This window comes from Engystomops pustulosus, chromosome 4 (assembly GCF_040894005.1).
Source record: "Engystomops pustulosus chromosome 4, aEngPut4.maternal, whole genome shotgun sequence".
NCBI lineage: Eukaryota > Metazoa > Chordata > Amphibia > Anura > Leptodactylidae > Engystomops > Engystomops pustulosus.
Window position 1 is genome coordinate 107,702,061 of NC_092414.1, and position 26,221 is coordinate 107,728,281.

The window sequence follows — 26,221 nt, forward strand, 5'->3', positions numbered from 1 at the left end:
CAGCAGTTCCCCCTGTTAGTGTGCCCGCTCCCCAGCAGCACCTCATTATTGCCCCCTCCCCAGCAGATTCCCCTGTTAATGTGCTCCCCAGAAGTCCCACCTGTTATTGTGCCCCCCCAGCAACTTCCCCTTTTGGTGCGCCTCTACAGTAAAATAATAAACACAGACATTTACCGTTCATTATTTCCCTTGCAGCAGCTCATCTCTACTCTGCTTCTGCTCTATGTAGTTGTGATGCCAGCAGGAAGGGATGACATCATCAGATGATGTCATCACCTGACGGCTCTGCTAGACACAGCAGAAGCAGAGGAACAGCCATAGGGGCACATTTACTAAGGGTCCGTCGGACACATTTCCGCCGGATTCCCCAAATTTTTCCGTTTTGCGCTGAATTGCCCCGGGCTTTTAGCGCATGTGATCGGATTGTGGCGTATCGGCGCTGGTTTTCATGTGACACAAATCGGGGGCTATCGGACAACCCGACTGATTCGGACAAACCGCAGAATTTAAAAATGAAATTGTGTCATAAGATCAGCACTCACATGAACCGGGAAGAAGAAGGTGAACTCTGGCGGACCTGAGCGGGGAAGCGACACATGCAGGAAATTGGATGCACGATCTTAGTGAATCGCGGCAGACCCGAATCCTCGGAGGACAGTCCGGATCGTCGGCGTCAACGGGACAGGTAAGTAAATGTTCCCCATAGCGTTGCAGCCTCTCTGCACTATCACTGTAATTATAAGTATCAGCATCTGGAGGATGTTGGCAGAGCTGATGTCAACCCACACCTCCCGCTGGTGTCGGCTAGGAAACCAGGACTGTCCTGCTGGATCGGAGATGGTTGTGAAGCATGAATTGTCATTTCATGTGATATATCGTTTTTTGCATTGATTATGACGATTCTGCATCACTGGAATTAGTGAATGTTTCATGTGTATGTCATATTTTCCTGGAGATTCATGTCACATAAGTTCATCATTAATCCCCTATAAGTATTTATTAGGCAAAATATTTACAATAAAGAGTCTGTCATGCATGTTTATCTACAGGACGTTCCACATCCTGTTTTTCCACTTTGACAAATACACCCAAAGCACACAGACATCTAGAGGAGGTTTCAATCTATTCACAATAAAGTAATGAAATCATTTTGAAAACAAATAACATATATATTATACACCAATATACAGTATAAAGTATCTCTGCAGCAAAGGAAAGTGAATTAATAACACTGATTATACAAAGGAAGCAGTGAAGAGCAAATGCATGAAGTTCATAAAGTACATTGTTTGTGGCACGTTGTTTATGAACCAAGACAAGCAATAAGGGTCATAAAACTAGACTAGACAGGCTTTAAGGATCAGGCCTTTTTCATTTCTTGTGCTTCCATTTTTAAAGGACAGCTACCATCAGATTTACATATACTACAGTAAAGCAGTATATGGGGATTTTTATACAGATCCATAACAGCGTGCCACTGGCTCTCACAACAACGAATTACCATCATGGTTGGAGGTTGACGATCCAGGCATTTAACCCCTTCACGCTGCGTGACGGTTTATATATGCCACGTAGCTATGAAGGGTGTATGAAGAGGGCTCACAGACTAAGCCCTCTTCATACAGAGATGGGCTTTGCTGCCCATTGCAGCAAAGACCCATCGCTATCACCCGTGGTCGGCGTTTACCTGTTGTTTGCCGCCAACAGAACTTAAAATGTGGCACCCGCCTTTTCCCTAGAACTGATATAAAACATAATGAGCAGTAAAAATCACAGACATATTAGGTATCGACACGTCCCAAAATGCCTGATCTATCAAAATATAAAACAGGTTACGGCCGGCGGTGACCTCCGTAACGGCAAATGGTGCCCAAATGTCCGAAATGCAACTTTTACACCTTTTTACATGACATAAAAAATGTAATAAAAAATGATCAAAATGTCACACGGTCCTCAAAATGATAGCAATGAATACGTCGGCTCATTTCACAAAAAAAGTATGAAAAAGTTATTAGCATCAGAAGAATTTTTTTTTCTTTTTTGTACACATTTCTTTAATTTTTGAAAATGTATCAAAACGCAATAAAACCTGTATAAATTTGGTATCACCGCGATCATACCGAACCAAAGAATAAAGAAGAGGTGTTATTTGGAGAGCAGAGTGAAAGTCGTAAAAACTGAGCCACATTTGGAATTTTCTTCCGACTTCCCACTACATGGCAGGGAATAATAAATAACATCACAGGAAAGTAAAATTTATTGCGCACAAAAAATAAGCCCTCACACAGCTCTGTACACGGAAAAATGAAAAAGTTATGGATTTTTGAAGATGGAGAGCGAGAAATGAGCGAAAATACCCCGCGTCCTTAAGGGGTTAAAGAACAACTGTAAAGTTCTTTGTAGAAATGCAGAATAACTTTGCCTATTATCTTCGTTACCTATATCCAGCAGTTTCTTTGCTATACTTCTATCCTTTCTTTGCCTGTGCTGACATCCCCTGTGAATCCATCTGAAGGAGAGAGGCTGCTGCTCCCTGCTCACAGAAAAGGAGGTAATGCAACAGTGCTCTCGATGTGTGGAGCAGAGTTCAGTGTGTCTCCTACACAGAATAGTGAGGTACAAGATCTCCCCTGTTCCTTATCAGTTTCCCCATCCCATTCTGTAATTTTACAGAACTTTCTCCGTCTCTCTTCACCTCATGCTGCTCTCCTTCCCCCACCTTGACTGGGCACTTTAAGCTCTGTGCATGAGAAGCTATTAACCCTTAGCGCTCACACAACACAGACTATACACTTCATGTAACTTTTTGACTTATGATTTCTACCACCTACGTGTTCCATGCTCCTCCATGTGGTGGAAGCAGATTTTCAGCCGTGAAAAATGAATTTGCATCCATTTGGCATCCTTCTTGCATCTGTGTGTCCATTTTTAAGTGTGGCAAGCATACAGTAGTCTGATTGAATGGCAATCCAAAAACCATTCCAGGAATAGTTTAAAGGAAATCAAAATCCATCATGATAAACCAGAGAAACTTACTCACAGATCCAGGTACCATAACTGTGGTAATCTTCTTTTATTTGTTATACATGGCCTCCTTCCTTCTAAAATCAACTTGTAAAATCATGATATTGAGTCATAAAGGCCTTGGGGGCATTGCCCGAGTCCCTCTGTGCTGTAGCTTCACATGCTTTTACGCTTTATCCACCTCTTTATCACATCCTCCTCCCTCTGACTGATGTAATCATACACAGAGTAAAGGGGGAGTGCTCCTGCACAATCTTAACAGCCAATGAAGCTGCTGAACAGGGAGGGGTTCTGGTAACACCCCCATAGCCATTCTGGCTCATTACCATTTTTTTTTTTAAAGTTGGTTTTAGAAGGAAGGAGGACCAGTATAACAAATATAAGATTACCACAGTCATAGTGCCTGGATCTATGAGTAAGTGTCCCTGGTTTATCATGATGGATTGTGATGGTAGATTTCATTTAAAGGTATATGCCAAATGCAAAAATTTACAATATTAAAAGGGAAGTCAAAAAACCCTGGGACACCACTTTATTTCAGAAATGAAGAAAAAACTACGTATCTGAATATCCCAGCAACTAGTGACTAAGGGAGACTATATTTTAAGCTGTGTCAATAGCATGGCTGGCCTTCCAGAAAGCTGCCATGTGATATAAAGGGCTAGCTTCCAATGGATCAAGGTCAAGGAAAACTTGATATATCTCAGAAATCGACTGCCACAATCAGATTAGCAATATCTTATGTGGATTCAAATTTGTGAGTACATAACTTTGCAAAAACAAACCAAAATGTTCCCTGTGATGCAAAGCTATTTGATGGGTTTTATGTGTTGGTGGTGCTGAACACAAAGCTGGATCCATTACAAACAAATCCCATGACAACTTGAATACACTTTAGAAGACAATACTAATCTTTTTTACTATGCTACATGAGAAACTTCTTGTTACAAAAACTTGCCCTTGATCCAAATGACGGCCATATGTCAGACATAGCAGAAAATACGCGTCCCCTCACTGGGTGAGTCTTGCCCTGTGTCCTTACAGCATACAACCAGTGTCATACCCATGGCTAGGAGCTAGTGTGTTCATGTCCGGGTCAGGCGGCTGAACCTGAACGCACCCTTTTTTGCACCCCTTTTCCAGGCTTTTAGTTGACAGCACTTATGTACTTTACAGCACTTTGGTGGAGCTGGAGTTGAAGTCAGGGAAATTGAGGAGCTAAAAGTTTGGTTTACCGAGTCCACAGCCCTAGGCATGCTGCGGCCAGGGATGAATTTTTTCATATTTGCTCAATGACATCACCCACATTGTGGTGTCTCTTTATCTAATATTGTGACATCTAGATATAGGTTGTATCTCTGATACATAACATGTGGGAGATTTATCAGAAGAGCTAACAGCTGTGAGAAGATGAAAGCTGAGGTCTGATTGGATGCAATGGGTAACGAGAACAGCTCTGCTGTCAGACACTTCTGATAAATCTCCCCCATAGGGTTTAAGTGTAATGTAAGGCACCACATCTATTATGTGTAACATAAGCGGCTCTACGATGATGAATGTCCTGGTCACACCTCAGCCACCTAAAGCATCCATGACCATGTCACTGATGGGAGAAGCCTAAGCCTCTCATATTACTCATTGACGCCGTACGTCACCCATAGCCCCGCCCCCTCCATGCACCAGACGTAAACTTCGCATCATGTGGTGTGGCAGTCACGTGATGGGATCATGTGCCTCCCCGCGTTCCTAACTTCCCATTACGAAGCCGGTGCTGAAGGCTGTGACGTCACGCTTGTCATATGACTTGCGGCCGCTGAGCATTGTACAGTAACCGTCGGGTTCCGGGTGTCGGAGCGGCAGTGTTTAGCTCACGTCGTCTGTGTACCTCCTGTCTACCTCCGCGACCCACGGTGGCACTATGCTGGCCCTCATCAATAAGCTGCTCGACTGGTTCAAGTCCCTCTTCTGGAAGGAGGAGATGGAGCTGACGCTGGTCGGGCTGCAGTACTCCGGGAAGACAACCTTCGTTAACGTTATAGCGGTAAAAGCGCCTCACACGTTTCTTACGCTGTTGTGGTGGGTCCCGGGAACAGGGCTGCGTGCTCGGGCACTCTGTGCCTACGCCCAGGCTGGACCCAAGTCTGTACTGGGTCATGTGTGGCTTGTGACCCTTCATGGCGTGTGGTAGCAAAATAGCTTCTTATTTATATATAGCGGAGTGTGTGTGTGTACTGTATATGCCAGACAGTGTAGTGTGTGTGCACTGTATATAGCAGACGGTATGCTATGTGCACTGTATATAGCGGGTGGTGTAGTGTGTGTGTGTGTACTGTATATGCCAGACAGTGTAGTGTGTGTGCACTGTATATAGCAGACGGTATGGTATGTGCACTGTATATAGCGGGTGGTGTAGTGTGTGTGTGTGTACTGTACATGCCAGACAGTGTAGTGTGTGTGTGTACTGTACATGCCAGACAGTGTAGTGTGTGTGTGTACTGTACATGCCAGACAGTGTAGTGTGTGTGTGTACTGTACATGCCAGACAGTGTAGTGTGTGTGTACTGTATATAGCGGACTGTGTAGTGCGTGCGCCGTGTATACGATGGCCGGTGTAGGGTGTGTGCGCACAGCAGGTGGCTGTATATAGTGTGATATAATGTATGCCATGCTGTGGTACACTGTTATACTTGCAGATCACTGCAGGCTTCTAGCCCCTCATCACACAGGAGCAGTTGGTGATTGTGAAATAATAATGTGCATCTTCCTCTTTTCTCGTAGTCCGGCCAGTTCACAGAAGACATGATTCCTACTGTGGGATTCAATATGAGGAAAGTTACTAAAGGAAATGTGACAATTAAGGTAAAGGCTGCTTTTCTTACCTGTTATTGTTTTTAGTGTAATCTACATGTACATCCTGTTGTGCTGTGCTTAAGATGAAAGATTACCTTGACAGATGTCTCCCCACAAACCTCAGATATGGCTGTGGTCAGCTGGCTATCCAAGTAAGTTAAAAGTTTCAACTATACGTGTTTTGGGGGCTCTGCCTCCTTCATCATTAACTTGTATCATTAAAGGACATCTACCACCAGGATGAAGGGTTGTATGCAAATGAGCCTGTGGGGCTCCAGGCTCCATATATGTTAATGAAGCCAGGAGCCCCTCAGGCTCATTTGCATACAGTCTATCATCTTGGTGGTAGATGTCCTTTAAGCTACTGATGAAGGAGGCAGAGTCCCCGAAACGTTTATAGCTGAAACTTTTAACTTACTACTGGATTGGCTGGTCCTAAGCTACTTTCAGACTACTATCTGTGTTTGGGGGCCACAATCCTCTTGCCGTTTTGCTGTAATAAGTTGCATGGAGATCAACTTATGAGTAACTTACAACTAAACCAAGGTGGGGCAGCCATTTGTGAATTAAATCCAAAAATCAACTATACGGTAACCTTGAGGGAATTATGGAGTCATGGAATACCATCTAAACCACAGAGAGATTAGTTATCTCTCTGTGTAGGAAACTTGCAACATACAGAGCAAATTTTTTCTCACTAACTGAAGGGTAAATAACCTACAGTTTTGTGCATTTGCATCTATATACTTTGTATGAATGTGAGATACTCTGTTGGCTACATTTGAGGATTCATGCTACATGAAGTCTTATGCAACATTTGTATTTATTTGAATAAACCCACTAATTCAGTTTATATATGATAGAGAGTAGGACAGATCCACTTGTGCCAATATTTATATGTATTCCTTTGTTCTCCCTGGTTCTGTAGTACCCAGAACCTTATCTGAGCACAGTGTCTTCTTCTTATATTTGCCATTGTGATGCCCCCTTATGTATTTATTCATGTAAGCCTTAAACATGCATAGTTTTTATAAATGTGGACTGGGAATTTTGACCAGGCATAGACATTGCTGTATCTAGGCCCTGTTAGTATGGTTTCTCTTCACTTGGGTGAACTGTTCTGCCTCCTGTTGTGGCTAAAGATGAGCCATGGTACCCGATTCTCCAGCTTGATGTGAGACCTCCATCAGTCAGTACTACTCATTGCTTTCCATTAAAGGGAACCTTCCAATAGATTTAGCAAACTTTCAGGATTCCTGCACAAAGGTTTTTTTCCTACGGCTGCAAAATAGTGCTGTATTGGCTGTTTTTTGCAGCCCTTGTGTCAACAGTATTTCCATTGTGTCTCCACTGTATGGCTACAAAAATCGCAAATAAAGTTGACGCATGGATGACACACTGTGTATCAGCCATATTTTTCACAGCCTAATAGACCTCGATGGGAAAGCAGAGCCACAAACATGGCCAAGAGTAGGACCTGCTCTGAAATATGCGGAGCCATTATACAGCCACAAAAACCATGGCTAGATCACCTATGGAAGCAAAGTTCGTGTGTCTGAGGCTTAAAAGTAACTAAAGCTTTGAATAATGAAATAACCTATTAGGAACTGTAGGGTTAAATGACATTTGCTTGAATATTGTCATGCAGCACATCCTCATGAGCTACTCTCAGCAGCTACGGTAATATGTATCAATTGATATGTGTACCTTGTATTAAAGATGAGGATCTCATCTTTTAGATCACATTAGGCTTATAGCTTTGTGGGATACAGATACGGAAATACAGGCAACAAAAGAATATAGGAGATCTTTTATTCTGTCGCCTTCTTAGACTGATGGTGGCTAGTTGGCCTTAAAGGGATTGCTGCCAGAATAATAAAAAAAAATAAGTGTATTAATACATTTTAGTATTTTCGGTGTGTTTTTTTTTTTTATATATATTGTATAAAAAATGTATAGAATATTTATATCACTATTGGCCACTAGAGGGAGAATCATTTATGTAATGCATCAATTCAAGGCACAACAGATGATGATGTAGTAATGGTAAAGTAAATGGTAAAATGTAGTGGTAAAGGTCCTTTGATTATGTCATGATTGGGGAGGGACAAGTTTTCCATCATGTTCTCCTGAAAGCAGGAGGACAAACTTTGCACACAGATTATACTGTACATGGGGCAGTGCAGACAGAGCTGTGTATCATGAATACATCATGATGTCTTTTAAGGTCCTATTCACTGCTTTAACATAGGACATGAGGTCAGATGCTGTTCCTCTTATGTACTCTGTCCTGTTGGTCGCCAACAGTGGGAAATATCTTCTTTTGTTTTTTATATGTCCTTATGTACTTGTTGTTTAGTTGCCCTATAATACGTCTGTCTGTGGAAGTTTAAATACATTTGTGACATAAGAAAGAATAAGTAAACAAAAAACTGCTTACCCTGAGTGGATTGCAAAGTCTAAGTAATGACTGCATGCACCGAATCCCAGGTCCAGTCTGGAAACCAGACAACTGCTTGGCTTGAATTAGTGGAAGGGTGGATTCCAGCACATAGGTAAAACAAAGTAGCTGTTAAAAGATGTTCAACCTCTGTGTGAATGACCGATTCCTCTAAGTTGATTATGGAGTCTGTCGGGGGGGAGGGGGGGGGTCGCTGGTGACGTGGGAGGGGGGTGGAGAGGGATAGAGTCTGGGGGGTGCCATTTGCAGATTGTAAAGTTCTGTATAAAAGGAGAGGAAAGTATCTGATATCTCTGGAGTGGTGTGCGCCACTTTCGGGGCAGATTTAATGCAGGAGATGATGGGGGTCTGCGCTATATGGCTTCTGAGAGCCCTGGCCAGCATGCAGTCAAATTTTGTTACCGTATTCATACGGCAAACTACTTATTCAAAAAGCTATGGCAAACCTGCAGCATACCTTTGTAGGCTTTTTCAAGTAGGCGTTTAACTTCCAACCTGGCCTCTTGAAGGTCGCGCAGGACTGGAGTGGACAGAGCTTGTTTGTGCTTCAGTTCCAGAGAAGAGACCCGCTCTAGTGCTGTCCGCAGTGTGTGCGCTTTTTTTGCATTTAAGACAAGCACCATGTTTGATGAAAATTCCTTGGATGGACCCTTTTAAGGGTTTCCTATTGCGCCAGCACGGAAGCGGGTTCTGTTGCATGGTCCGAAGCAAATTGGACTATGGTACGAGAGTTTTCAGCGGAGTCGAGAAGAAGGGATACATCGAGTCTCCACAACCATTCCTTCCTGTTGAGGGATAGCAGCTTATCTGCTATCTTAGGATTGGGAGAGGCATCTTACAAACCAGTGAGTTTGTAATAGTGTGGTGAGGGCTACTTAAAGTGGGGAGACAGGGTAGGATTGGGAGGGGCATCTTGTGCCACCACTTCCAGTTGACATCTGGCACTTCCGGGGTCCCCTCCTGAAAAGGCCTAGCGGGGAGAGGTTAGCCGATGAGGCCAACCGGAGGGAGGTGTGAAGGCCAGTGACCCAAGGACGCCAAATAATACCTTCAGATTCTTTGTCTACCTTCGAAGTCATCCGGAGAGCGAAGGTTTGACTTCTTTCCCTCCAGAACGGACGTAGAAAGCAAATGGGAATCCCCATCTGTAAGTAGGTCCAGCAGAGGTCATGCGGCAGCATGTTGCGCTAGAGTGAAACAGGAGAAATCTGGCAGAATCTGGCTCCCTTTTACCGGATATGTTTTTGGTTACCTTATATACTCGAGTATAAGCCTAATTTTTCAACACAAAATTTGTGCTCAAAAACCCTAATTCGGCTTATACTCGAGTCAACTAAACAATCACCTTTCTGACATCACCTGTAGGTCCTCTTCTGTCTGAGACAGAAGAGGACCTATGGAGGATGTCGGAAAGATGAGTACAGTGTTATTTTTTTTTTGTATGCTACAGGGGCTGGGCAGGCTGTATGCTACAGGGGCTGGGCAGGCTGTATGCTACAGGGGCTGGCAGACTATATACTGGGAGGCTGTAACCAATGCATTTCCCACCCTCTGCTTATACTCGAGTCAATAGGTTTTCCCAGTTTTTTGTGTTTGAAATTAGGGGTTTTGGCTTATACTCGAGTATATACGGTACTTAGTTTTGACAAAATCTGTTTTTTAAGAGAGTAGAAATGAATTCGGCACACTACATCTCTCGGATTCTGTGCATTTGGGTCAGGAGGGCTTGGTGAGCTCTGTCTGTTTCTATGTGTATATTGGGAGGTCGGCCAAAGACGTTTTTGAGAATTTCAGTATCTTTGGAAAACAGAGATGCAGGCTGGACAGATTCAGGCAGGCCTTTGATGTGCAGGTTGTTGCGTCTGCTTCTATTCTGTATATCGTCCATATGCTGCAGGAATGTGTGTATTTGCATTTGGTGAAGCTTGATCGTGTCTTTCATGACCTCCAGTCCCAGGTTAGTAGAAGATTGCACCTGTTCCAAGTCATCCTCTCTGGTCGCTAAAGAAGTAACAGTAAGCGCAAACTGACAAACTCTTGTGGGCATTCAGCCATAATTAGAGAAGCAAATTGTTACATATCCTCCTTGGTGGGTAGGGAGGAGAGTAGGGATTTAATGTCCAGTACCGTGGGGAGTCTGTCCCCTTGGAGGTCTGGCGGTGGGTGCCTTGTAGCTGGGGCAGGAGATGGAACTGGGTCATGGGGCCTGCCAGCGATTGATTGACCGCACTAATGGGGGGTAGGGGTTGGGGAGCGAGGTCAGCTCAGGCCAGGAGGTGTGAGTGGCACATGCAGGGGTCTCCATGATCATGTAAGTTGGACTGGGGGAGAACAAATGCCCGGAGGAGGCATCCTCCAGCTCTACAGGAGCTAGTTTCTTGATATCAGGGGCAGACATGGCGTGTTCTGCAGGCCATGGGGCTGTGCTAGTATTCGCACAGCATAAGCTGAGGTGGCCGCTCCTGGAGACGTTCGGCGTATGGGGGGCCAAATTGCCTGGTTCCAATGCAGCTGGAGCAGGTGAGAAGGGCTGGGTTGCAGGGGAAAGCAGTAGTGCCGGTGTATGCTGTGGCCCGTCATGCCTGACTCGTGCTGCAATCTCATCTGGGGCCCGCCGAGCGAGCTGTGGATAGTGGATGGGCTGCCTGTGGGGATTCCCGCGGGTGAGGAACGAACTGATGGTCGGGGAGGGGGTGGCGGCTCGGCACGAGGTGCGGGAGGTCTGGAACGGAGGAGGCCATCTTGGGACCCCCCCCAAAGGAGTGCCCGATGCTTTGCTTGGTAGGTGCCACAGGTGTAGGGAGTGTAGTGGGCATCCTCATGAGGTTTTTCACCATAGTCATCAGGCCTGGGATCTGGATAAAGTGCTAGGGGTACGGCGGAGCTCAACTAGGTGCAACTTAACACGTTTATGGTCAGGTCACGTCCCCGCACAGTGATCTTTTTGTCCTACTTTTTTTTTTTTTTAATTTGTTACACAATACATTGTATGAAACAAAATTCTGCACTTCATTTTTTTTAGCATTGAATACAAAACAAAGTCAGTTGTACTGTATACATATACATGTATTTATTGAGCCTTTCCATACTCTGATAACGAGGTTTTTTTGTGGGAGTTTTCTTTGTCTTTCAATAACATTTATAAAAAAAAAAAATCTTTTATATCAGTTACTTGACAGAGAAATAACATTAAAGCTTCATATGACTTATTCCGTGCATCCCATACTTGGTCATATGATTGTTATCTCTGGTCATGTGCATATTTCAGATGTAGCTTGTATCACAGCTAGTTCTTATAAAGTATAAAGAATGTTTTTCATGTTGTCTTTGAAGGGAACCTTTTTTACCAGGTTTTGCCCCACTAAACTTGGTCCCCTTGGGAAGGGTATGAAATGTCCTATCTAGAATTCCCTCTTTTATGTGAAATATGACTTGTGACCTATTAAAAAATTAAAATTAAAAAATCTCCACCAAATTCAGGCAACTATTACTCGTCTCATCCCATTTTCAATTGCGATGAGTTAAGTTTACGAATTGCAGGGGGAGTGTCAGTTCAGAAGCCTCCATCTTCTCTTCTATAATACCTAGAAACATGTTTTTTGTGTCATATTAAAAATAAAATCTCACCTTCCAGATCCCATCAGGTTTCTAGTTCTGTAACCTGTAACTGGACATACAGACAGTTAGAAAAAATAGGCAATAACTGGATCTTTATCTGCAACTTACGTTTCTAACAATTTTTTTAGCTTCATGTATCTCCATTTCTTTAGCTCTCAAAGCAATAGGCCTGATGTGAGCTGGAAGATGATATCCTTATCTTTAACAAAACATATGTTTCTAGGTACTATAAAACAGAAGATGGGGGTTTATCAAGTGACCCCCCCTCCACCACTAAACTTGACTCCTCTCATGTGAAAATGAGGTAGGAAGAGACATATTTGCCTGACTTGACATGAAATGGTTTGGGGAAGATTAAATATTGAAGACTGTAAGCAAGAAAATGCTTTATGATCAATAGTATTACAGTAATGGAGCATTCACACAAATGTATGGGGAACGTATATACGGCCCTCATAGATGGCTATGGCACCCGGGTGAGTAGGTGAGCACAACAAGTGCTCACAGGGCTGTGCCATGGCCATAAAGAAGCTAAAGCAAGCTCTATCTTCGGCCGTAAGAACGACCATGTAGCATTATTTTCTATGGAGAGGGGAGGGTGAACATCACACCTGGCGTGTGCCCTCCCGGATATGGCAGCCTAAGTCTGTTATTGATTTTTAACCCCTTAATGACCACCCTATCGGGATTCTACGTCGGTCATTAAGGGTACTTCTTCTGACATGACGCCTTTCTACGGCGCCGCGTCAGAAGAAGATTTCGGGACATTGGGTCAGTATAGTGCCGGTATCGGGCTGTGATATCACAGCCCAGACCCGGCACTAACACCCGGGATCTGAAAAACTCAGATCCCGGGTGTTTAACCCCTTACACGCCGCGGTCAAGCATGACCGCGGCGTGCAAGTGTGTCCCCCGTGGATCGGACCCCCCCGGTGTGCTTACCGGGGGATCCGATCCCTCCTGCCGCTGCCCCGGGTCCCGACGAGTGACCCGAGGCTGTCGGCTCCTCTTCTCGCCGGGTCCTGCCTTCCTGGCAGGACCCGGCTGTAAGTAACTGAGCATGCGCAGCATGCTCAGTTACTTACACTATACACTGCAATACAAGTGTATTGCAGTGTAAAGGCTTGAATAAGCGATCGGATGATCGCTTATTCAAGCCAAGAAGTAGAAAATGTAAAAAAGTAAAAAAAAAAAAATTAAATCTTTTTATAATATAATTAAATAAATAAATAAAATAAAAGCCCCATAATCTCCCCAGTAACACATAAAATGCAAATACAGTAAATAAAACACAAAAACATACATATTTGGTATCACCGCGCCCGTATTAATCTGTACAATAAATCTAAATCAATATTGAACCCACTCGGTGAACGATGAAAAAAAAAAACTACGAAAAACTTCCAGTAATATACAATTTTTCATCAAACACCATCACAAAAAATGTTCTAAGAAGTGATCAAAAAAAGCTACATTCCCTAATATAATACGACTGAAAAGAACTCTTTTCGCAAAAAATAAGCCCTCAACCAGGTCTGACAACATAAAAATACAGAAGTTATGGCCCTAAAAAGTTGTCAATAGTAAAAACAATGCGATATTCTCCAATATTGGTTTTGCTCAGGAAAATTGAGCAAAGATAAGAAAAACTATATAAATGAGGTATCACCGTAATCGTAGTGAACCAGAGAATAAAGATAAAATATTATTTTTACATTACGGTGAGTGGGGGGAAAAAAATGCTAAAAAGCCAAAATAAAAATTGATGATTTTGTTTGTCCCCCTTGAAATAGTTAATAAAATCTCATGATTAAGCTATAGACCCCCCTAAATGAATTGTCTATACATTGTATCTCATTCCGTAAAAAATAAGCCCTCATATGTTTGCATTACCAAAAAAAATAAAAATGTATAGGTCGTACAATGTGACAATACAAATCTGCAGTGAATGGCGCCTCCATTCATTCTATACTTGGCCGTGCGCCCGTACAGCAGTTACCACCACATATGTGGTATCAGTACACTCGGGAGGAATTGGGCATCAAACGTTGCAGTGCGTTTCATCATTTAATTTATTCTGAAACTGTCAGTTTGGCCTAAATGAATGTATTTTCCAAAAATACAGGTCCATATTGTTTTAACCCATGTGAAACACTTAAAGGGTTAATGGACTTAATAGAAGTTGTTTTACATACGTTGAGGGGTGAAGTTTCTATAGTGGGGTAATTTATGGGGTGTTACTATTATTTAGGCCTCTCAAAGTCACCTGAAAGCTGAGTTGTCCCTCAAAATGTGAGTTTTGGCAATTTTCATGAAAATGAGAAAAATCGCACCTAAAGTTCTGCGCCTCATAACATCCTAGAAAAGTGAGAGGATGCATAAAATATTATCCCAACATAAAGAAGACATTCCGTAAATGTAATTTATCAAGCTTTTTGTGTATTTTTACTTCCTATCTGGAAAGCAGAACATTTCAAACTTGGAAAATGAAGAATTTTTACAAACTTTTGCCAAATTTTCACTTTTTTTCAGAACGAATCGCAAAACATATCACTTAAATTTTATAACTAACATGAAGTACAATGTGTCACGAGAAAACATTCTCAAAATCACCCAGATATGTTAAAGCGTTCCGAAGTTATAACCAATTATCGTGAGACATGTCAGATTTGAAAAATCGAGTCTGGTCATTGAGCTGAAAACTAGTGTCGGTGATAAGGGGTTAAATAAAAATATCAACCTCTCCAGTAGTGTGACTTGCAATCCACAATTTTCCTATAGTAATATACTACCGCCGGGCACTTGCTGCTGTCACACGGTGCGTTCTTGGTGTGTTTTTAAATGCACTGAAAACGCATACGTTTCCGCATGTTTACCATGTGTTTGGCTGGTTTGAATCCTGACTTAACATTTTCACAGCTGCTTACGTTAACACAAATGAAGAAAAACAGATTCAAAGCAGCCAAACACTTCATAAACATGCAAAAACACAGTGCGTTCTTGGTGCATTTTTAAACGCACTGAAAATGCATGTGTGACCACACCCTAAACGCACTGAAAATGCATGTGTGACCACACCCTAAACGCACTGAAAATGCATGTGTGACCACACCCTAAACGCACTGAAAATGCATGTGTGACCACACCCTAATTTTAAAGGTGTTTATCAATCACCAGTTCATAAATGTCTGCTTGTAGTTGTTGTGCTCTGTTGAATAGTAGGGACCTAAGTATAGGTATTATTTCTGCACCACTTTGGGGCAAAACGTCTGTGAACCCAGACAACCCTTTTCAGTTTCAATCCAATCATTAACGATGTAAATTAAAAGCTAATTAAATATCTAAAAATATTTATACACACATTGCGTTTACATAAATGCAATGTGTAAAAGCAGCTTTTTGATAAGCAAGACATTTTGGAATCACATGATGTAGCTGAAGTAAATTTGCTGAAGAGGGTCACCCTTCCCTATTGTTTTCTTTACAACGGCCTAGTTCTTTTCATTTATTTATTTATTTATTTATTTTCTTGCAGGTTTGGGACATTGGCGGTCAACCAAGATTTCGCAGTATGTGGGAACGCTACTGTAGAGGTGTTAATGCAGTTGTGTAAGTAGGATACTTTATGATCTATATCTAGTCCATAGACCGTGGCACTGGAGAGAATAAACTTGGTTAGAATTTTCTCTACCCTTGTGTCATGCTGTAGAATGTTTGACAGCCGACACCTGCTAGTGAGCCTATTGGACCATTACTGCATGGTGATGGATTACCGGATCCTTGCGTATTGTTACAGAGAAATATGGTGGTGAGGATCCTTGTCATGTTTTGATGCCTTACTCTTTATTAGTATCTGGCAGCAACTCCGTCTGCCTAGAAGAAGGGGTTTGACAGAGCTATGGCCAGCTTTTGTATCCTCTCATGCGTTTGCAGAATTTCTGTAAATACTACACAGGTCGTAGTATGTTCATGGTGGTAATAGGGGGGCTACATTAGAGGGCATTAGAACATTTACAATCCTATACCAGATGTTTAAACTGCTCAATTGATGAAGCCCTTATGCTATATATTTGCAGAAGATTACTAGTATTACTAAACGATTTTTGTATTTCTCTCCAGGTACATGGTAGATGCAGCAGACTTGGATAAAGTGGAAGCATCCAAATATGAATTGCACAACTTGCTTGACAAGCCACAGTTGCATGGCATTCCTGTAAGTAAGATTAGTGCAGAGGGTTTATGCATATGTTTTTTCATCTTGTAGACAGCAGATGTATTACACCTTTTTAACCACTTGATGACAAGCGCTGTTCATGAATGGCGCAATGTCATTAAGCCTGTATGACAAAGAGTAATGGGTTAAGCCAAGGGCGTAACTAGAAAAGGCAGGGCCCCATAGCAGACTTCTGAATGGGCCCCTTTACGCAATATGGTGCATAACCTTAAGGGGAACCTGTCGGCTGGATTTCAGTTATCAGGTTACTGGCAGTTGCTGCAGGTCCCATTATGCACAGCACAAACATGTATTTGATTATTTTTGAGAAATCACACTTAGAAAAGGTACTTATCTCTATTCAGCTTCTGGGACCCAAGTCATGTAATGACAGGAGGAGTCATGGAGTCACCATGGAACACCCGCCCACATGAGTGAGGCTCCAGAAGTTGTATAGAGACCGATATGTGATTTCTCAAAAACAAACCAGCAGATATAATCAAATACATGTTTGTGTTGTGTGTAATTGGACCTACAGCAGCTGCCATTAACCGACATTTGGTGGTTAAGGGCAACTGCATGGGTCACATCCTAATTACTAACCTATATTACAGAAAGGCTGTTAATATTCTGGATCTGGAAAACTCCATTAAACTTGACTTCAAATGTATTTTAAGATTTTTGGCAGAGCATGTCGGATATACGTATGATATAATTTTTTTTTTCTAAGCCTATTTATATAGATAACTTCATATGAGTTCATAAATCTACATGTATCAAGATATACATATATTTATAACCCTCATACACATACAGTTATGCACTGATACAAATACATTTTATACTCCTAATTACACATTCACTCAGTTATATACATTAAGGCCACATTCACACTGGCGTAGACAGCAATGGGTGTACGGCGCCGTATGGAGAGGTACACTCCTGCACACTGTGCCGTGCCCCATGTTTCTCTATGGAGAGGGGCGGGGGTGAGCGGCGTTCATCCCCTCCTCCTCTCCCAGGTACGGTACGGCAGGCACACGTTAATGTGAATGTAGCCTCAGCAGAGATCGCATTAACGCCTCATAGACGCATAGTGAGGCGGCATTACCCCCCCAAAATAATTGTCATGCGTAAAGATACGCTTGGCAATTATTACCTGTAGGGCACAAATTGAGCGGTCGCTCAGCAGGACATGTGCAGTGTTCGGTGCGCTAGAGAGACCCAGAGCAAGCGCAGGACCGGGGGAGACATGCAGGCTATGGGGCTCCCTGCCCGTTCTGCAGGCCTGTGATCCGGACGGGGACCTGAGAACCGTGCCGGGTGAGTGAGAGCTGCTGCCGGTGTATACGGCACTGTGTCCGGTGAGTGAGTGTGCGCTGTGTGCGCCTGAGCTGATTTGTTTGTATAAATAATGTCTATTAATATATAATGTGTGTGTATGTAAAAGGTTGGTTCTGAAAGGGTTAAACTTGTAAGGCATAAATAAACTTGAAGCAGGTGTTGCTCTTGAATAGTTCATTTTGCCTTTAGATTGGCCACAGGCACACATGTCTAGTGCATTGTACCCTATTCATACAACCTTGCTGTTTTCTTCATGCAGTCACATTTTGCTTCCAGGTGTTAAGCAACATTTGTCACTACAGCTTCTGTTGTTTGTGCATAAGTGATGATTTGATGAAACTGATGAACTTGTTTTCCTCGGTGTGAGTTATTAATCAGAGATGTGAGGCATTGTGCCTGCAAAGTGTTTCCAAAAATCCTGTGTTTCAAGCAGCTTCTTTAAAGTGGCCCTGCACCCGCTGTTAAATTCTAGCTGTTTTTTATCTGAATTTTGAAGGTCAATAATTGACTTACTGAAAATTTGGATAAAATCTGCAGCAGTAAATGCTGCTACTAAAATATTACCATGCAGAGGAAAATCTATGCTCTGTGTTTGAGAGTTTGAAAATCTCATTCACTGCAATGTTCTATGAATCCGCTTGAAGTGTATGTGCAGGGTATGACTCAGGTCATTTAAAAGGACCTTTCACTACAGATACAGATACTACAGCTACAGATTCAGAGGCACTAAGAATTTTCTTTTTAGTTCCCTGTATCTGCCTGTTGCAATCCCTTCCATTGTCAGAGAGGAGATGCTGGAGTGTAGGAGGGGGTTGTGTGTTATACTAATCTGACTCTGTCCAATACAGAGAAGCTGCTCTGTATATGCAAAGCATTTTATTGCTTTTAATTTTTATTGTAGTTTTTAGTCAAAGGTATACAACGTCTTCCTGTCCCATGAGGCAATGTTTCTGTCTATCCTACTTTGAGTTATAATGAATGTTGTAAATATATATATATATATATATATATATATATATATATATATATATATATTACTCTATGTAGAAGTTACAGGTAGACGGTTACAAAAAGTAAAAAAAATCATAAGGGGTTGTATTGTTCTATAGCTCCTAGGGGTTTGTAAGGTCAGCTTAATATAGTTTTTACAAAAATCCCCTGGACGCACAAGTACAGGAAGTGAGCGGCTCATGCAACCTCTGGCATAGCACAACACTCGCTCACAACCCTAAAAGGCTGAGAGACCCCTTTCACTAGCCCCAAATAAATGGAGCCCTGTCGGCCAGTAGACCTGCCACCAGTTTCTCATTTAGATATAAGCCTGGTCCGCAACTGGCTTATATCGGTTCGAAAACAGCCTAGGTTAAAATAAAAAACCATGCAGGTTCAGACATGCAAATACAGATGGTGGTACAAGTCTAAGCAAGTCATCAAAAGTTAGTTTCCAGGCCTTCCTGCTCTAACATCTAGGAGATGTGTGGCGAGGGGATGCAAATTTTCTCCAGTACAATGTTCAGCGTAATGGATACCAGACTTACAGGAGGACTTAAACCCATGGTAGGATACTGCCCACCTTTGGTAGAATCCTAGTGTTCCTCCCCCATGGGTTCTGCATGGACTTGCAAAACTTAGAATGGGAAAGTCATAGAGCATCGGTATTGGTCTCATCCAGTAGGACCCCAGCACATTTGGACACCAGAAATGTATCTACTTTGTTCTTCTATTAGGAGTTCTGTGTATCTCCCCAAGGTCCTAGGACAGATTGAGAGCCAATAGGGCATTCATCATACTTATCAGATCTCTGAAATGCATCCAATGCTTGGCCAGGACGAACCATACATTCCTGATAAAATGATGGTGCCCTGTGTCTTGTAGAATGGCTTTGACGTAGGGTTGTTCTCCTTAGAAAAAAACTGCTTACAGAGAGTAAGAAATTTTCCTCCAAAGCCTTTGAGGTTGGGTCGCCTTGCTGAGCCATATGTCCTGGTCTTGCAAACAAGGCCATATTTCCTGATCTCACCTGACATGTCGCTCTCCACAGGGGTGATTTTAGTTTTATATGCAGGTAGATGGATGGCTATGCTTATTGAATACTTATAATCGATCAATTGATCACTTATAAAATATGTTGCAATTCTTCTGTTTATACCCTATGGAGATACAAGCTCTTTTTGGTGAACTTTCTGCATTGTCTCTTTTGTTTATTTAAAATGTATTATTACTTCTAGTAATGATCTGCATCCTCTCTTTATTTTAGCAGTAACAGAATGTTCTGTATTATGCTAAAAATAGGCTTTCTATTGCCAACCCTTCATTACAGGAATTAGATCTTATATTTAATGGATAGTAAATGTCTACCAAATCTTTCCACCCCACCTTTTGTGCAGGAAAGATTCACCTCTCATTTAAAAATCTGTATGGTACAATATATTTTCTAGAAAAATGGACATCTGTATGACCCAACAATAGCACTCGGTATACTATACATATTTATTTAAAATAAACCATTTCTTGTTTTTCTATATTCCTCTTAACAGGTTTTAGTACTAGGAAACAAAAGAGACCTGCCAGGTGCCCTGGATGAAAAGCAACTTATTGAGAAGCTGTAAGTTCATGTTGCGGTACTACAATTGTCAATGCTGAGCAGACTTCTTTATTATATAAAGTTATAATCCCTTACCGACATGTGACGTCATAGTACGTCACATGTCGGGTCCCGGTACATGGAGAGGACTCGCGGGCAAATTGCAGCAAAGGCTTACTGGTAACACCCGCGATCGCCGCCGGCAAAGGTGCCGGCGGCTTAAAAAAGATGGTGACGCCACCATCTTTCCGTGGATCGTCGCTCCCCGTGAAGTCATCTGGGAGCGGCGATCTGTCGCCATGGTAGCTTCGGGTCTCACGAAGACCCGAAGCTACTTCGGGTTAACCCATTCATTACAATGTGCTGTCAGCACATTGTAATGTATGAGTAGTAAAATCCCCATATACTGCCATACTGTATTATGGCAGTATATGATAGGATCGTACAGACAGCCTAGGGTTAAAGTATCCTAGGGAGTCTGAAAAATAGTAAAAATAAAAAAAAAGTTAAAATAAAAAAATTATAATAAAAAAAACCTAAAAATTCAAATCACCCCCCTTTCCCTAGAATTGATATAAATATAAATAAACAGTAAAAATCCTAAACACATTAGGTATTGCCGCGTCCGAAAATGCCCGATCTATCAAAATATGATAACGATTTTTCACTGCGTTTAATCCCGTAACGGAAAATCGCGCCCAAAGTCGAAAATGGCACTTTTTTGCCATTTAAAAATAAATTTAAAATTCTATAAAAAGTGATCAAAAGGTCGTACAGTCCTAAAAATGATAACACTGTAAACGTCATCAAAATCCACAAAAAACAACACCACCCACAGCTGCATACACCAAAGTATGAAAAAGTTATTAGCGCCAGAAGTGGCAAAATCCCCCCCAAAAATTTTGTACAGGAGGTTTAAATATTTTTAAATGTATGAAAACATTATAAAACCTATATAAATTTGGTATCCCCGTAATCATACCAACCCAAAGAATAAAGTAGACATGTCATTTGGGGTGCACAGTGAAATCCGTAAAATCCAAGCCCACAAGAATACGGCACAAATGCGTTTTTTTTTACCAATTTCACAGAATTTGGAATTTTTTTCCCGGTACACGGCATGGAATATTAAATACCACCATTTTGAAGTGTAATTTGTTACGCAGAAAATAAGCCATCACACAGCTCTGTACATGGAAAAATAAAAAAGTTACAGATTTTTGAATGTGGGGAGTGAAAAATGAAAACGCAAAATCAAAAAAGGGCCGCGGCGGGAAGGGGATAAAGGAGAATGAGGAAGTTCTGTTTGTATATAAGCTATTAGTCACTGATCTTCTTTCCAGTTATTTCAGATTCTTTGCACAGTGCAATGGGATGTAGTCACTTTAAAATAGCACTTAGTGTGGCATGTCCTGGGTTTCCTCGGACTGCAGGTTTTGGGTCATTGGTCCGCATTTCATAATACAGATGGACAATCCGTTTTGCTGTATTTGAGCTCACAGTATGTCTCTGAATAGCTCAGAATTCATCCAGCTGGATCTGTCCTGTGTCACATCACCATTGCACGTTTGCGGACCAAAGTCTCTAGTAGCTATGCAAACCTAAGCCGTCACACTATATGATGTGTTTTATAGGTGGTGCTAGGCTTTGGATGTTGAGCTGTACAAGTCCTTCACCATATTTTTTTCTATTTATAATTCTGGTAGAGGTTGATCTTGGTTTCATCTGCCTAAAGAATGTTTAGTCTTGCGTTGTCCTCACCGCACTGTGGCTGTGTTACACGGCACGAGGCCGTGAGCTAGCCCCAATTTTTGCGCCCCCCCCCCCCAAATACAGTTGAATACAGTTAAATTGGCAATACTGTAGTAGTAATAAATAAATACAAAAACTCTAAATCTAAGATTCCATGCAGTTAACTGAGAATTGTAACTTGGCAAACTTTTAAAGTTGTTTTTTTTTATTCTACTTAGAAACCTGTCTGCAATTCAAGATCGAGAAATCTGCTGTTACTCTATTTCTTGTAAAGAGAAAGATAATATAGGTATGTCATTTTTAATAAATTTCATGGTTACATTCATTTATTATTTCACTGTTGAGATGGGAAATTTAATGTTATCAGTAAGACAAAATTAATTAAATCTGTTGCTATGTTATGAGTTTAGTTATTTAAAGGAAATCTGCCATAAAAGTCAAACATGGATAAACCGAGGACACTTGCTCATATATCTAGGCACTGTGACTGTCATAATCTTCTAGACTTTTTTGTATCAGTGGCCTTCTTCCTTCTAAACTTAAAATGATGCTAATGAGCCAGAATGGCTCTTGAGGGCTGTTGCTTCACAGGTTAGACAAAGGTTCTTTACTGTAAGAGCAGTGAGACTATGGAACTCCCTGCCGCAGGAGGTTGTTATGGCGGACTCTATGTACATGTTCAAGAGAGGCCTGGATGCCTTTCTGGAGAGAAAAAATATCACCGGTTATGGGGGGAAAAAAACGCTTAAAGATTGGACTTGATGGACTTTCATTTTTTTGCGTTATATACTATGGTACTATAATACGTAGATGGAGGGGTGGGGGAGTGCTTTTTGCACACTGTAACAGCCTGTGAAACTACATCACGGAGGGTCTCTAGTTAACCCCCTCTCTTCATAGTTTAGAGGCTCATTGGCATAATTTTAAAAATTTATTTTTAAAGTAAGAATGCCATGGATAACAAATATTACAAGATTATCACAATCACACTGCCTGTGTCTGAGTAAGTTATCCTAGTTTGTCATGCTTGGTTTTAATGGAAGATGTTCTTCAATGTCTCCTCCATCAAGGATGTTGATGAGCTGTGTATGAAGATGGTTTCTGTACCTTGGATGTGGTGTCTTACTGCTTTTGTTCTCGTTTTAGACATCACTTTGCAGTGGCTTATTCAGCATTCCAAGTCCAGACATTACTAATGTTCCGCCACAAAACCATCTTTTTCGGTATCTTTTCCACTCTGCCTGTTCGGTATTGGCAGAAGAAAATATCAAGATGGCTGCTACTGGAATTCACACATCATTTGGAGCAGTTTATGCAAGGTTCAACTTCTGGGTTTTGATGCTTTTTGTTTCTCTGTACACTATCAGAAATGTGGTTTGTTGATCCTTTTATAGCATTTCTGACCCTTTTAGCACTTGCATATAGGAAGACTTGTAGAAAGTTCCTTTTCTGTAATAGTTAATTCACATTTAAGTTTAGCCATATACAGTTTGTTCCATATGATGTGGATGGTAAAAGGGCCCTTATGCAATATAGGTTTACACAGAATTGCATTTTCCTGCCAGTGCAAAATGTGAAATTACTGCTCTATTCCAACCATGTATACTGGATATATATATATATATAAGCTACACGTGACATTGCTTCAACTTACCAAATCCATATATCTATCTTTGTAGTAAGAAAACAATGATGAGATGAACATGAATGTGGATATATTTGCCTTGGATACTTTTTAATTCAGTTGCTGTAAATATTACTAGAACTCATCAGGGTTGCCTTAAATATATTATGCATAATGGTGTGTGTCTGCCAAAGGTATTTTCTTAACGTATTCAATCATTGTTGATAATTCTACAGTAAATTAAGTTTACATCTTACATAGTATCTCTCTTTCCAATCAAATATTCACATTTCTGTAATGAAATGTAAAAAAGATAAAATTGCATGTAAAATGTTGGATTTAATACTTTTTATACCCTATGCAAATGTGCCAGCTATGTCCTTTGTTTCTGATTCCATAGCTGTCCACTTAGGAAAGCCCTCTTTCTTCATACCCCAAACCCTTCTCTGCATCTGCTCCCCATCCCCCGCACATGCATTACTTTTTTTATAGAAAATCCCTCCAAATTATATGCTGTCATTTCCTGCAGATTGCAGATCTAATGAAACCCGTATGGACTACACAAGGTGTCAGTCTTATGTTATGACACCAGACAAACCAACAGTATGGATTAAGCACTTTAGGAGGGCCACGCTCATTGCCCCCTCTGTTCTCCAGACAGCAGTCCTAATCCACCCATGACATTCGTAAGATAGTGTGTTCTTTAGTTTATTATTTGTGGTATTGCTGTTGTAGTACAGTATGTGAATGTAGTAAAAATGATTATGTGCCTATGCCTTGCTGCCCTAAGGCACAAAACAAAGCTGTATTATACCATGGTAATAAATTATGAAGAATCTCTATCAAGTATTGATGTTTGTCCATGCATGTCAACATCTAACAATTGTTACATTTGAATGAAGTTTGTTTCAATAAAAAGATGGAGAGATTTTCTGTGATCCTTGATGATATTTCTGTTGTTCATTACTGCTAATGGATAGTCATTAAAGAGTAATTTATTTTTATTACAGTATACTAAGGTAAATGCCAATGAGAGTGAGTCTTCAGGGTGTACACTATGCCATCTCGCCTCCCTGTCTTCTATACCACATTGTATAAAAATATATACCTATCCTGGAACCTTTACTACACTATCCCTAGCTGTTTGCACGGGTTTTCTTTACCCCAAAGCTTCTCTTTCTGCCACGCGCTGGCCTAATTATCTTATTGATGTTTTATATGAGGGAGTTGTCAGTGTAGAGTATTTTTCGGAGTATAAGGCGCACCATCAATAAATGCCTGCTAAAATGTCTAGGTACATATTTAAGGCGCACTGGACTATAAGGCACACCTGATTATAAGGATGAATGACCAGCAGGTGGCAGACCTGTGCACAGTTCAAGGCAGCTTTTGTCTGTAAGTGCGGTTCATGTATAAGGCGCACTGGACTATAAGGCGCACCTTTGATTTCTGAGAAAATCAAAGGATTTTTTGTACGTCTTATAGTCCGAAAAATATGGTAATCGGCTAGGCAGCCTACAGGTGGAAGGAATGGTGTCAGGCAACTGCAGCTCCTGTTTAGGTAAGTAGCGGTCTAGCTGCAGTTCCCAGGAATCACTGCTCCATTTATAGGCTCCAGTCACAGGAGGCTGCTGGAGCAGTTGATCAGTGCACGATATGGATATTAGACCCCCACAAATCGCACTTGAATAACCTATGTTCAAGGGGTTTTGACACAAAAGAACATTCTCACATTTCAATGCCATAGTGATGCTAACACAGTAAAGGTCATTTTAACCCCTCACTTTACAATGTTACTCAGAGTTTGTATGTTCTCTCCGTGTTTGCGTGGGTTTCCTCCAGGGCCTTCGGTTTCCTCCCACACTCCAACACATACTGTTAGGTTGTTTAGATTGTGAGCCCCACGGGGACAGGGTGTTATTGCTGTTTTAGCTCCTATCATTCCCTTGGCTGCTCAGTGAAAAATCCCAGGGTATGGGCGGGGACTCTCTAGCAGACACATTACTGTATTATCCATCTAGTTCTGTGGGGTGACAGTGTGGTTAGATTATCAGGGTACAAGGTTTATATACAGTTTCATCTGGCTTCTGACATTTGTACTAGTACACTGACACATAGAAAGAGAAATGAGACAGATCAGAGATGATTAGATGCATGATGCCTATTACGCAGAGGCTGACCGACTTTTGCACTGCGACATCTCGCATCTCGGAAATGTGACTGTCCTCCCCTTCCCCCGGATCACTTATCTCCTTGTAGTAGCTTCTCTCTCCTCACGATGTGTTTGCTGGATGGAAGTGAGGGAGTGTCTGTGTACCAGTGTGAGCTCCATGCTAGGACTGAAAGGGGGCGTGGCTACAGACGCAGAGTAGAAAGTCACAGAAACCATTCCAAGATGGCGGCCACCCATGCTTAAGTCAGAAGTTACAGGGTCGTGTCTAGGGGCAACTGAAATTGTGTACACCAGGACTGATAAGAGACAGGTTGGACTTATATCTGTGAAATGCTGTAGTTTTGTTAAAGGGTATAAGGCCTGGTGATGAGTTTGTATTATATTTAATGGGACAAACAAACAATTGTAGCAAAGGTTTACTCAACTTTTATTTATTGCTGTAGATGGTTAAAAAGAACAGGACAAGTGGTGTGTAATCCCTAAACCAGCAGCAGTTTTTTTTGTTTCTACTATAGGACAGAGAAACAGTCTGACACCATGAACTCTTTTAGGACGCTGCCTATTTTAGCTTTCAGGAC

At 41.6% G+C, this 26,221-nt stretch overlaps 1 protein-coding gene across 1 annotated transcript; it reads left to right on the top strand.

Moving 5' to 3' along the window:
- Nucleotides 1-4,737: 4,737 nt before the first annotated feature.
- Nucleotides 4,738-24,413, top strand: LOC140126953 (ADP-ribosylation factor-like protein 8B-A). Its single transcript, XM_072147025.1, has 7 exons — nt 4,738-5,065; nt 5,803-5,883; nt 15,489-15,562; nt 16,073-16,166; nt 20,048-20,115; nt 22,065-22,135; nt 22,993-24,413. The coding sequence occupies exons 1-7, from the start codon at nt 4,943-4,945 to the stop codon at nt 23,040-23,042; spliced, it is 561 nt and encodes a 186-aa protein (XP_072003126.1). The 5' UTR covers nt 4,738-4,942; the 3' UTR covers nt 23,043-24,413.
- Nucleotides 24,414-26,221: the final 1,808 nt, after the last annotated feature.